The 14,687-nt window shown below is 45.5% G+C and overlaps 1 protein-coding gene across 6 annotated transcripts in view; it reads right to left on the minus strand.

Annotated features, from left to right (window-relative positions):
- The window catches only part of FBXO47 (F-box protein 47), a 294,585-nt gene that overhangs the window by 4,682 nt on the left and 275,216 nt on the right, over positions 1-14,687 (minus strand). For all 6 annotated transcript variants that reach the window (XR_013213411.1, XM_077252314.1, XM_077252317.1 and 3 more), the window contains one exon: positions 14,320-14,462. Coding sequence is in view for 5 of the 6 variants with exons in the window: in XM_077252314.1 (XP_077108429.1) it covers positions 14,320-14,462 (143 nt within the window). In the remaining variant the exon portion in view is untranslated. The remainder of the gene's footprint in view (positions 1-14,319; positions 14,463-14,687) is intronic.

A 14,687-nucleotide genomic window follows, 5' to 3' on the forward strand; every position in this document is an offset into this window, starting at 1 on the left:
CAGCTGACTGCATTGATGAGAGAAGGAGTGTTACGATCCCTCTCCCATCATCCCCCTGTCAGGATCTGACATCACCAGAGTCAAAACAAAAGAAAGTCAAAACCGCACCCTTTCATATATAAATTGAAGGTCTCAGCGGACACAAGGGCGCACGTCCAAAACCAGGGAGCCCATCCCGGCCTGTATCAAGAACACAAAGAACAAAAAGCTTGATAAAGGTCTGTTGACCGAAACGTCACTACAGGTGGCGCTGTCTTTTTGTTCTTTAGGGTCTGACATCACCGACACTGACAGGGGTTTGCGATGACGTCTCTACTCAGTGCCCACGGTCCGGAGACATGCGGGCGCTCAGAGCAGCGGAGGAACCAGGAGGAAGAGATGTGAGTATTGGATTTATTTTTTTTATGGGGGTACATCATGTTATAGAGTCTGCCTTTGGGGGTGTTTTATACTGTAGAGGCTGCCTATGGGGATGCAATATAGTATACAGGCTCCTATGGGGACGCAATATAGTATATTGCACCCCCATAGGCAGCTTGTATAGTATAATGCACCCCCATAGGCAGCCTGTATAGTATATTGAATATACTATACATGCTGCCTATGGGGGGTGCATTATACTATGTATACAGGCTGCCTATGGGGGTGCATTATACTATACAGGGTGCCTATGGGGGTACATTATACTAAACAGACTGCCTATGGATGGGGGTGCATTATACTATACAGGCTGCCTATGGGGATGCATTATACTATACAGGCTTCCTATTGGGGTGCATTATACTATACAGGCTGCCTTTGGGGGTGCAATATATGATACAGGCTGCCTATGGAGTGCATTATACTATACAGGCCACCGATGGGGGTGCAATATACTATACAGGCTACCTATGGGGGTGCAATAAACTATACAGGCTGCCTATGGGGGTGCAATAAACTATACAGGCTGCCTATGGGGGTGCAATATACTATACAGGCTGCCTATGGGGGGTGCATTATACTATACAGGCTGCCTTTGGGGGTGCAATATACGATACAGGCTGCCTATGGGGGTGCAATAAACTATACAGGCTGCCTATGGGGGTGCAATATACTATACAGGCTGCCTATGGGGGTGCATTATACTATACAGGCTGCCTTTGGGGGTGCAATAAACTATACAGGCTGCCTATGGGGGTGCATTATACTATACAGGCTGCCTATGGGGATGCATTATACTATACAGGCTGACTATGGGGGTGCAATATACGATACAGGCTGCCTATGGAGCTGCATTACACTATAGAGGCTGCCTATGGGGGTGCATTATATTAGGGGCTGCATTATACTATACAGGCTTCCTATGGGGGTGCATTATATTAGAGGCTGCATTACACTATAGAGGCTGTCTATGGGGTGCAATATATTAGGGGCTGCATTACACTTTAGAGGCTGCCTATGGGGAGTGCATTATACTATAGAGTCTGCCTATCGGGAGTGCATTATACTATATTGAGGATTGTTTGGTGCATTATACTATATGGAGGCTATCTAAGGGGTCATCATACAGTGTGGAGATTAGTGTTAGAGCTATCAGCCATATCCTCCTTCCTCTCCTCTTGCTTCCTCAAGCTCAATGTGGACAAATCTGAACTCATTATTTTTCCTCCATCACGCATATCTTCCCTACCTGATCTATCTATCAAAATAAATGAAATCACACTTTCCCCTGTCCCCAATATCTGCTGCCTCAGAGTAACCCTTGACTCTGCCCTGTCCTTCAAACCGCACATCCAAGCTCTCGCCACCTCTTGTCGCCTCCAGCTCAAAAATATTTCCAGAATCCGTCCTTTCCTCAACCCACACTCTACCAAAATGCTTGTGCATGCCCTAATCATCTCCCGCCTACTGCAACATACTCCTCTGTGGCCTACCTTCTAACACTCTCGCACCCCTCCAGTCCGTCCTTAACTCTGCTGCCCGACTAATTAATCTCTCTCCTCGCTACACTCCTGCTTCACCTCTGTGCAAATCCCTTCACTGGCTCCCAATTTCCCAGCGTATCCAGTTTAAATTACTAACACTGACCTACAAAGCCATCCATAACCTTTCTCCTCCGTATATTTCCACACTAATCTCTCAATATTTTCCCTCACGTAATCTCCGGTCCTCCCAAGACCTCCTCCTCTCCTCCACGCTTATTCGCTCCTCACTCAATCGCCTCCAAGACTTCTCCCGAATATCACCCATCCTCTGGAATTCAGTGCCCCAACACATCCGGTTATCCACTACTTTTGGATCCTTCAAAAGAAACCTGAAAACCCACCTCTTCAAGGAAGCTTACAGCCTGTAAAGACCACACGGCCACCTCAACACCATTGGAGCTTACTGCAATCCTCGACCTACTGTCTCCTTCCCCATAAACCTGCAGAATGTAAGCCCGCAAGGGCAGGGTCCTCTTCCCTCTGTACCAGTCTGTCATTGTTAGTTTTGTTTACTGTAAGTGATATTTGTATTTTGATGTAACCCCTTCTCATGTACAGCACCATGGAATTAATGGTGCTATATAAATAAATAATAATAAAAAATAATAATCAAAGCGTTTGGGGAATACTAAGGGGTCAGTATATATATGTAGTGAGGGCATTAGACTGTATGAGAAAGCATCATATTGTGTAGAGGGGAGCTTTAAAGGGGGTAGACTCGGGACATTACTAAATGTAAAGTGGGCACTTATTGTTATAGGGGAACCTTCAGGTTACTGTGACTGTCAAAGGAGCACACAGGGCATTATTACTTTTTAGGGGACAGAACATGGGCACTATTTTCTAGGGCAATTGCACCTGGCATTACTACACTGCTCAAAAAAATAAAGGGAACACTAAAATCCCACATCCTAGATATCACTGAATTAAATATACCAGTTGTAAATCTTTATTCATTACATAGTGGAATGTGTTGAGAATAATAAAACCTAAAAATGATCAACGTAAATCAAAACGAATATCCCACGGGTGTCTGGAGTTGGAATGATGCTCAAAATCAAAGTGGAAAATGAAGTTACAGGCTGATCCGACTTCAGTGGAAATGCCTCAAGACAAGGAAATTATGCTCAGTAGTGTGTGTGGCCTCCACGTGCCTGTATGATCTCCTTATAATGCCTGGGCATACTCCTGATGAGGAAGTGGATGGTCTACTGAGGGATCTTCTCCCAGACCTGGACTAAAGCATCCGCCAACTCCTGGACAGTCTGTGGTGCAACGTGATCCTGGTGGATGGTGCGAGACATGATATCCCAGATGTGTTCAATCGGATTCAGGTCTGGGGAATGGGCGGGCCAGTCCATAGCTACAATGCCTTCATCTTGCAGGAACTGCTGACACACTCCAGCCACATGAGGTCTGGCATTATCCTGCATTAGGAGGAACCCAGGGCCAACGTCACCAGCATATGGTCTCACAAGGGGTCTGAGGATCTCACCTCTGCACCTAATGGCAGTCAGGCTACCTCTGGCGAGCACATGGAGGGCTGTGCAGCCCTCCAAAGAAATGCCACCCCACACGATTACTCACCCACTGCCAAACGGGTCATGCTGAAGGATGTTGCAGGCAGCAGATTGCTCTTCACGGCGTCTCCAGACTCTGTCACGTCTGTCACATGTGCTCAGTGTGAACCTGCTTTCATCTGTGAAGAGCTCAGGGTGCCAGTGGCGAATTTGCCAATCCTGGTGTTCTGTTGAAAATGCCAAAATGCCATGTGTGAGCACAACCTCCATCTGTGGACATCGGGCACTCAGACCATCCTCATGAAGTTGGTTTCTAACAGTTTGTGCAGACACATGCACATTTGTGGCCTGCTGAAGGTCATTTTGCAGGGCTCTGGCAGTGCTCCTCCTGTTCCTCCTTGCACAAAGGCTGAGGTAGTGATCCTGCTGCTGGGTTATTGCCCTCTACGGCCCCCTCCACTTCTCCTAGTGTACTGGCCTGACTCCTAATAGCGCCTCTGTGAAGAAAACTGGTTCCTCCCACGTCACTAATCTGTGACGTAACTACACAGGCACAGCTCTCCGGCACCTCCTTTGTCTCTCAGGTCAATAAGGGAACTGCACCTAGAGCAAATGGCCGCCGGGGAGACTGCCCTGTTACCCACGCTGGGTATTCTAAGATTCGCAATCAGAATAAAAGGATCAGTCCAAATTAATTTATGGTTTAATTGCCTTAAGGGCGCACTAGATAATTACAAGAAATATACAGTAAAAATATACCAAGAGTTAGTCAGAGTAAAATATAACAATAATAGTACAAGGCTTAGAGGTATAAAGCTGGAGGTCAATTTACCAGGTTGAAGGTCGCTTGTGAAGGCCGGGGAGCTCTGCATTCCACAGGTACAAGACTTCTATATGCCGGGCAGCCCCCAAAAAGCATGTGCTTGCTCCCCTCTGGCTGGCATATGCCCTGTTCCTTATTTCATCATCATCTTCTTCTGTTGTGTCTGACTCTCCATGTGTCCCCAGCTCTTAATCCTTCTGTGTCCCTCCCCCCTGTACCTGGGTGGGCTAACAATCTCCACCCTTCAGCTTCCCTGCAGAATCTATTCCCAATACCTAATAAATGGAATAACTTCTCTCAGGATGATCGGATCAGTACACGGGCGGTACCAGCGCATGCGGTTTGTTCTGCCGGTTGTACAGGGATCAAACCTGGACCCATTCGATCGCTGTGGGAGGCTGATCTCTATATCTCAGGTTCCAGAACTCTCATTGACCCGGGAGTTGCACTGTCAGATGCGCAATTTCTTCAGGGCTCTGAGGATATTTTTTATGAGCCTGTACCTCGGATGATGCGTCTATAATTCATAATTTCATGTTGTAGACAGTCCGGCTGGGAAGACAATAGACGTGTCCTCCTGTAGCCATCTGACATGTATGCATTAATTGAGCCCCCAGGCACCTCCATGCCCCCTGCTGGCGTGGCTTCCTCATTCAATCTTTGAAGTGCCCTCTGCCTGCTACACTGGTCTCAGTCCATTACCATTCTAAAGGGTCTTCATTCAAGTAGGGAAAAGGTGGGGGCCAGCAGTGATCATGTCCCTGCAGACATGTGACCAGGTGAATTCTGATATGAGACAAAATGGAGTCAGGCCAATCTCTGATATTAGGCCAGCATTATGCCCCATATCCAAGATGGCGGCTGCTCCCTCTTCACACCTCCAGCCTCTGGACACTATGCTGACAGACACAGCAAACCTTCTAGCCACAGCTCGCATTGATGTGCCATCCTGGATGAGCCGCACTACCTGAGCCGTTTGTGTGGGTTGTAGAGTCCATCTCATGCTACCACGAGTGTGAAAGCACAACCAACATTCAAAAGTGACCAAAACATCAGCCAGAAAGCATTGGTACTGAGATGTGGTCTGTGGTCCCTACCTGCAGAACCACTCCTTTATTGAGTGTGTCTTGATAATTGCCAATAATTTCCATCTGTTGTCTATTCCATGTGAATTTGATTGTCAAACAGTGTTGCTTCCTAAGTGGATTCCAGTTTGATTTCACAGAAGTTTGATTTACTTGGAGTTATATTCTGTTGTTTAAATTTTCCCGTTATTTTTTTGAGCAGTGTACATTCTAGAGGGTTGCTTTAGAATTTAGAGGGCACAGAGAACCACACAGCAGGTGCAGTAATAGGGACACATACAGCAGCAGAGGCTCAGTATTTGGGGTATGAGCAGGATGAGGAGTTTGTGCAGATTGGAAATAGTCCCATTGGGAACAGTGCTGAAAATGTTAGAAGTGAAATGTGTCTTTGCTGCATTCTCTGCAGCCGAGTCCTGGCTGGAAGAAGTTGTCATGTCGGTCTGGGCCAGATGGAAAAGACTGGAAAAGTGAACGATTCCATCAGAAAGAACGTCAGCGGTAAGTCACCATCCATAACTGTGCTGTAATCTCTTATATGTTCTGACTGGTATCTACCACTGACCATATGGCGGTAATATCATTATTGGTCTTTATATAGAGATTATTTTAAGCAACAGCGTGGTCATCTGATGAGGTTCTCCTCCACTATTAGGGTGCGTCACCCAGTTGTAATCAGGGTTACCTGGTTAGGGGCCCACTCAGAAACTTGGCCCCCCCGAACCAAAACCCTAGCTACGCCTCTGTCTTTAAGAAACGATGTTTAGAAAAATTAAGGTAAAATAATCCATAATTCCCTTCTATCCCATGCAGCTCTAACTACAATTCATCTCTATGGCGGTGACTGAAACAGCACAGTCAATTCACTCTATTAAACTATTGGAGTGACTCAGAAGCCGAATTTGACCAACTCAAATACCCCACAAAACTTTTACATACTTCTCTTATACTTTTACTCTTCTCTTATTAACGCACTACCCCAGCAGGTTTTTTTTTCACCGCTGGAGTGGTGCTTAAAATCCACATCCCCTGCCCCATGCTGATATTCACCTTCCAGTGTTTGCATCTCTCTCCGCAGCTGCAGCGGTCTGTCTCCTGCAGTTTGTGACCTGCTGGCTGCTCCAGAGTTTCATGGAGTGAGCAGGATGTCACTAATCACTGTAAGTCTAAGGCTACTTTCACACTTGCGTCGGTACGCGGCCGTCGCGACTTACCGACGGACGTTGTGAAACTTCGGCACAACGTGGGCAGCGGATGCAGTTTTTCAACGGGGAGGAGGGGGTGGAGATCCGGCCACGCATGCACGGTAGGAAATGGCGGATGCGACGTACGAAAAAACGTTACATTGAATGTTTTTTCGTGACGACGGACCACCAAAACGATGCATCCAGTGCATGATGGACGCGACGTATGGCCATATGTCGCGATCCGTCGGCAATACAAGTCTATGGGAAAAAAACACATCCTGCGGGCACATTTGCAGGATGCGTTTTTTTTCCCAAAACGACGCATTGCGACGGATCTAAATGACGCAAGTGTGAAAATTGTAGTTACTTACCGATAACGGTATTTCTCTGAGCCCATGACGGCACCACGGAGAGAGAGGGGATCCGCCCACCAAGGACAGGAAACCTACAGATAAAAAGGTGGTACCTCTCTCCCGCATCAGTTGTTTACAGAGCATGATGGGAGCTTAAGTTAAAACAGAATCTAAATCAACGTTACTTGAAGACTTTAGCCGAGATACCGCGTGACTATTTACTTAGGTGCTTAGCATAGGTACATTCTATCAATGTGCGCACTCTTATGTGAAGGGAGAGAATGTACGGGTGCCAAGCGAAAAAGGAACAACGCTCCATCCAGGTGTATAGTATAAAAAATAGAAGTTTATTCTGCCATATAACAGCTGTTATATGGCAGAATAAACTTCTATTTTTTATACTATACACCTGGATGGAGCGCTGTTCCTTTTTCGCTTGAATCTTCTATGGTCCTGGATGGTTCCCTGGACTTGAACGGGCGCCCCAGTTAGTGAGTGCTGTCAGCCTTCTGTTTGCTTAATGTACGGGTGCTGTCATGGGCTCAGAGAAATACCGTTATCGGTAAGTAACTACAATTTTCTCTGTCCCCCATGACTGCACCACGGAGAGAAATGCAGAGACTGTACATTTAAGGAGGGACCACAGCTTCCAGAACCCTTTTTCCCGAAGGTGAGATCTGAGGAAGAGATAAGGTCATCATGGGGGACAGAGAACGTAGCCTTAGAGATACTCGTTCAGGCTCTCATAGACCTGCATTGAGAGCTTGTGACACAGCTTCTGAGTTTTGGCCACTCAGGAGCTGCGCTCACAAGAGGGTGCTGTGGGATCACACCGGCGCATAAAAACAGTGAAGATGCCAGAGGATGAGTATATGACCGTGGGCAGAGGACTTACATTTAAAGCACCACTCCAGCAGTGAAAAAAAAAAACCCGCTGGAGTGGTGCTTTAACAAACAGCAAATTCTTAAATGTTTGTTAGAACTGATTACCCCTCATTACAGGAATTAATAACTAAACTAAAACACCTTATTGAGATGAAGCCAGATGAGTCTATCAGCAAAGAGTCACAAGCAGGCAAATGCCTTCCAATATGGAAGCAGTTTATTATAAAGTTTTGTACATCTGAGAAATTAAGAAATGTTGTAGAATCTTTCGTCAATACTGCATGGTATATCTTAGAAGACCTAAAAACAACCTAGGCCAACTTCGCATTAATATTTAAGCACTAAAGGGATTATAGATCTAATGCTTCAACTGGAAATGTTCCCCTTGCACCCTTTTCTTTGATGATGGCTTTTTATATATTTTTGAATTTTAATTTTACATTTTTTTTTAGATTTTACCTCCCATACATATATTAATTGACATTTTCTTAATAACTATGGTTATCTTTAATCAGATATTTATATATCATATTAACAATACCAACGTGGTTAGTTGCCCAGTCTGCGTACTGGATGTGGTTCACTCACTTTGAAAATGTTGTTATTTAGCAAAAATTTCAATAAAAATGATAGATTTAAAGGGAACCTGTCACCAGGTTTGGCTGATATGAGTTAAGGCCACCACCTTTCAGGGCTTATATACAGCATTCTATAATGCTGTACATCTGCCCCCAACCCGACCTTTTATTATACTCACCTGTGGGCCGGGCCGGTACTAAGGGTGTTTCTGGTCTTGGTCCGGCGCCTCCCATCTTCCTATGATCGCTGTCCTCCTGCTTCCTTCATGTGGATGATGCATCCCTACATCATCCACACAATCTCCTCAGCATCGCACTCCTGTGCAGGCATTACTGACTAGGGTAGAGTAAAGTACTGCAGTGCGCATGCGCCGGGGCTCTTTGACCTTTCCCAACACCTGCGCACTGCAGTACTTTGCTCTGCCCTCAACAGGTCAGAGAAGTACACTTATGCAGGAGTGTGGTGCCGAGGAGATTGTGAGGATGACACAGGGACGTGTCATCCACATGAAGCAAGCAGGAGGGCGGCGATCGCAAGAAGATGGGAGGCGCCAGACCAAGACCTGCTACTCCCCTCGGACCGGACCGCCCCGCAAGTAAGTATAAAAAAAAGTTTTTTTTCTTCTGTTACAGGTCAGGTTGGGGGCAGATATACAGCATTACAGAATGCTAGCAAGGGAGGAGGAAAAAATCCAATCAATAACCTATGGTCTTTGATAAAATTGCTTTATTGTGGAAGGCAAGGAAGCAATGGTGACAACAGAGTCACCCAACAAAATGTAAAAGGGCACTGAGAACCATACTATATAGTACCGTATTTTTCGGACTATAAGACGCACTTTTTTTCCTCCAAATTTGGGAGGAAAGTGTGGGTGCGTCTTATAGTACGGATATAGCATGTGGGGAGGGGGGCAGCAGCGAGTGGGATCGCAATGATATCCCACTTCAGGATGTCCCCGCTGCCGGAATCAGCTGCTGGGGAAAGCACATGGCCCCGCTGATTAAGTGCAGTGAATATTCATTAGCTGCTCCCCGCCCACCGATCAGTTGAGCGGTGAGCCGGGAGCAGCAAATGAATACTGCACTTAAGCAGCGACACACAGTTTCCCCAGCACTGATTCTGGGGAGAATCTGTGTGTCCGGGGGAGGAGGCAGCAGCAGCAGGGGCCAGGAGATCGCTGCATACCTGCCTGTGCTGGACGCTGAGCTGTCTGTGGTGCACAAACAGGACCTGTGTGATGTCAGGAGTGGGCGGGCTGGAGCATCACATGGCAGCTCAGAGCCCTCCCTCTTCTGACATCATCACATGTCCTTCAGACTCCCACCTAGAATCTGCAGCTTCCTCTTATGTCCTGCGCTGTGGAAAGGCAACAACAACAGGGAGGGCTCTGTGTGTGTGCAGCCATGGGATGCTCCAGCTTTTACTTCACCACAGTGTGGCTGGTTGCCACAATTAAGAGGTCAGTCTTTACAAAACACAATAAAGCACTCTGCCACTCCTTTGGTGAACTATAACTCCCAGCATGTCATAGGATCTGCAGGACATGCTGGGAGTTATAGTTCTCCCATGGGATTTTAAAGCAGCACTCCAGTGTTATTTTGCAGTGCTGGAGTGGTGCTTTCACTATAAGCCCTCTGCACCCATTCTTAGGGCTCATTTCCATATGCGAGGCACACGTCCGTATCTCGCATGTGGAAACCAAGCTGTGGAGCCGGCACTCCAGAGCGGAGCGTGCGGCCGCATAGGAACACATGGAGCTGCACAGCTCCGCTCCAAAGTGCCGGCGCCAGAGCTTGGTTTCCACATGCGAGATACGGACGTGTGCCTCGCATGTGGAAATGAGCCCTTATACTCACCCTCCAGCGTCTTCATATCGTACTGTACAGACACCACACTGGTCCCGCAGCTTCCAACATAATAACATACTATTATATATAATAACACCACATATAATAGTATGTTATTTATGTTATTAAATATTTTACCACATTTTTTTTGCTTCAAATATTTTTTTTCCTATTTTCCACCTCTAAAACCTGGGTGCGCCTTATAGTCCGGTGCGTCCTATAGTCCGAAAAATACGGTATATATTTTATACAGATAATACAAATAGAAAAAAAGGGGGGGCATTAGATGTACCCACAAAGACATGTGTAGTCTGGATTATATCTCATCTAGGACAGTGCTGAGCCGGCTCAAATAGAGCCTAAAATCATGTCAGATGAAAAAGACAGGAATTAATATATATCAAAGATACATCACCCCAAAATGCAGGCAAGTGCTGGCTGGTAGACGGTCCCAGTGCCCGCCCCATTACAGAATGCTGTATATCAGTCCTGAAAGGTTGTGGCCTTACTTCACATTGGCCAAAACTGGTGACAGGTTCGCTTTAAAAGGATTCTACTATTGGAATTTCAACAGTCGATACTTTTGTTTGGTAGGGAGATAAGCTGCTGTCATATGAGTCTCCTAGTACCTCTCTCAGAAAACCCAGGCACTTGGCTGAGCATTCATGTGTATGAGTGAGACTGGAAAGATATATATCTTGGTACCGTGTTAGCCAGTAGATAGAAAAATGTTTAGAATTGAGAGTCCTCAGTGGTTGATACCTTTTAATGGCTAACTGAAAAGATGGTAACAAATTGCAAGCTTTCGAGACTACTCAGGTCTCTTCATCAGGCTAGACTAATACAAATTCTGAAGAATCACATATTTATGCACAACATAGCACAGAACAAAAAAAAAAAAAAACATGGATAAGACAGGTGGCATGAAGCAGAATTACCATGAGTGATAAACAGTTATGTCCATAAATGTTGGGCCAGTTCTTAGATAAGGAATGTTTTATTGTCCTGATTGGGGTCTCTGTTGTGATGACCTCTTATAGTCTGAGGGGCAAGTTCCTTAGTTGATGTAAAAAGACATAAATCCATGCGACACATTCATTCCACCACTAAGACTGTCAAAGGTCGTCATCAGTTTATATTCCCAGACTCTTCTGTCTCTCTGAGTTTTGAAGTTACCTTTCAATACAAGTAATTTCATGTCCATAATGCTATGATTTGGGAGACAAAAATGTATTGCCACAGGTAGATCCATTCTTTTTTCTCTTATTGTATGGTGGTGTGACTGAGTGACTGAGTGAGACTGGAGAGATAGCAGTTCAAGCATCAGTTATCTAATATGTATGGGAACCTTTAAAGGGAACCTGTCAGGTCCCCCATGGCCTGCAACCCAGCAGCATTCACATATGTATTATTACATATTATTCCCTGGCTGACAAGCCCTTTATAAAGTTATTCACTTACATCCATGTTTAAAAAAAAGTATTTAGAACCTCTGCTTTTCCTATGCTAATTAGGCCTTTGACTAGTCGAAGGGGTGTTAGTTTCACCAGACTATTTGGCCCTCTTTGTATGTTATTCTGCCCCTGTGGGTGTGATAACATGATTTGCAAGAGCCAGTGTCATTACCAGCTCCCTGCAAATGTTTCTCATATGCGTGGCTCTATTACGCAGCATCATTACGCCTCTGAAGCGAGGTATACGCTTCCTGGCTTCAGAGGCGACCTATGCATGACTGAAAGTGCAGAAGATGCAGTCTTCTAAATCTCTGGTCATTTGCAGTGTGCCTCTGAAGCAGGGAAGGATAGATGCAAAGAAGGACAACTAGTCTAGGGAAAACAATGGTAATACCCCATCAACTAGTCAAAGGACTAATTAGCATTAGAAAAGCAGAGGTTATTATGGATTTAAGTGAATAACATCATAAATAGCTGGTTAGGCAGGGAATTTAGTGATATGTAGTTGCTGGGATCAGGGCCGACTCCAGGTTTTTGAGGGCCCCGGGCAAAAGAGTAGTATATAACACAGCCATGTAGTATATAACAGCCCACGTAGCATATAACACAGCCACGTAGCATATAACACAGCCATGTAGTATATAACACAGCCATGTAGTATATAACAGCCCACGTAGCATATAACACAGCCACGTAGTATATAGCACAGCCCACGTAGCATATAACAGCCCATATTGTATATAGCACAGCCACATATTATATAACAGCCCACGTAGTATATAGAACAGCCATGTAGTATATAGCACAGCCCAAGTAGCATATAACAGCCCACGTAGCATATAACACAGCCATGTAGTATATAACAGCCCACGTAGCATATAGCACAGCCACGTAGTATATAGCACAGCCCACGTAGCATATAACAGCCCATATTGTATATAGCACAGCCACATACTATATAACACAGCCCACGTAGTATATAGAACAGCCATGTAGTATATAGCACAGCCCAAGTAGCATATAACAGGCCACGTAGCATATAACACAGCCACGTAGCATATAACACAGCCATGTAGTATATAACAGCCCACGTAGCATATAACACAGCCACGTAGTATATAGCACAGCTCACGTAGCATATAACAGCCCATATTGTATATAGCACAGCCACATATTATATAACACAGCCCACGTAGTATATAGAACAGCCATGTAGTATATAGCACAGCCCACGTAGCATATAACAGCCCACATAGCATATAACAGCCCACGTAGTATATACATGGCCCACGTAGTATATAGAACAGCCATGTAGTATATAGCACAGACATGTAGTATACAGCATAGCCCCCCTCCCCCCAAGAATGGCCCCATAGTGCAGTACTCACTGTTAGGCCGGCGTCACACTAGGCGTATGAAAATACGGTCCGTTTTTTACGGCCGTAATACGCAGTAATTGTCCCAAAACACTGTTCCGTATTCAATGCAAGGATGCGATTTTTACGCACAAATTTATCCGTGTGTCATCTGTATGGGATCTGTATGGCTTCCCTACGGCGATTTTTTCTTGCAGGCTTGCAAAATGGACATATCATGGATCCATCGGCTCAAATATTCTTAAAAACATATATACAGTCTATATATATATATATATATATATATATATATATATATATATATATATATATGTCAGTGAGACACACACACATATTATATATATATTTAATTAAGCGCTAGATAGCAGAAAAGCCGGTAATTCAATTGCCGGCTTTTCCTATCTCCTTCACAAACCCGACATAATATGAGACATGGTTTACATACAGTAAACCATTTCATATCCCTTCTTTTATTACATATTCCTCTTTACTAATCTAAGAAGTGTCTCTGTGTAAAATGTGGGGGCTCTAGCTAATAAATTAAAGGGTTAAATCCCGGAAAAAATTGGCGTGGGCTCCCGCGCAATTTTCTCCGCCAGAGTGGGAAAACCAGTGACTGAGGGCAGATATTAATAGCCTAGAGAGGGACCATGGTTATTGGCTCCCCCCTGGCTAAAAACATCTGCCCCCAGCCACCCCAGAAAAGGCACATCTGTAAGATGCGCCTATTCTGGCACTTAGCCTCTCTCTTCCCACTCCCCTGTAGCGGTGGGATATGGGGTAATAAAGGGTTAATGTCACCTTGCTATTGTAAAAGTTATTGTAATGACGCTCTCTCCTCCATCATTTGCTTTGAATTTTACCGGCAGACGCCGCTATAGTTCAATGCAACGGGGGAGTCGGCGCTGGTGGCAGGTGGGCCCCCCTGCCTGACAGGGGCCTCATAGCGGCTGCATGATGTGCCGCTAGCTGAGGGCCCCTGGGGGAGCGGGGGCCCTAGGCACTGGCAGCTGCCCGCCCCTAACGCCGGCCCTGAATGGGCCTCCCTGTCTCGCCAGGGCCCCGGCGCTTGCCCGGGTACGCCGGGTGCTGACGCTGGCCCTGGCTGGGATGGAGGGCATGGGGGACCTGACAGGTTCTCTTTAAGATGTGGTGAGACCACATAGAGAGTTGCATCTTATTTTAATACCCACTGGCAAAAAAACATTTTTGTAGTAGTAGTAACATGCTACTTATACTAAGCACTCACCAGAGCAAGAAAGACCACTAGTCTGGCTAGATCTGCTGTCCACCCATTTATTGCCTTGCTGGCCATGAAAGTAAAACAGATACTGTTTCCGCTTAGGATGAGAAGGCGGGCATTGTTTTCTAGTAGCCATTCATGAGGAACCACTGACAATGGAAAAAATAAGTAATGTTAACAATAGAAGTAAAGTTTAAAGTCTGCTGCAATAAGGTGATCCAGTTTGCATGAAAATGAAGGCATATGAGGGTACAGCAAGGCCTCATATATTCCTATGGGAGCTGTATTATGGCTTCATGCAACGTGGAGATTCCCAATATAGCCATGTGGGGCCCAAAGATCCATTCACGCTACAAGATTATCGTGAAGGAACC

Source organism: Ranitomeya variabilis, chromosome 4 (assembly GCF_051348905.1).
Source record: "Ranitomeya variabilis isolate aRanVar5 chromosome 4, aRanVar5.hap1, whole genome shotgun sequence".
In the NCBI taxonomy this organism is placed as follows: Eukaryota; Metazoa; Chordata; class Amphibia; order Anura; family Dendrobatidae; genus Ranitomeya; species Ranitomeya variabilis.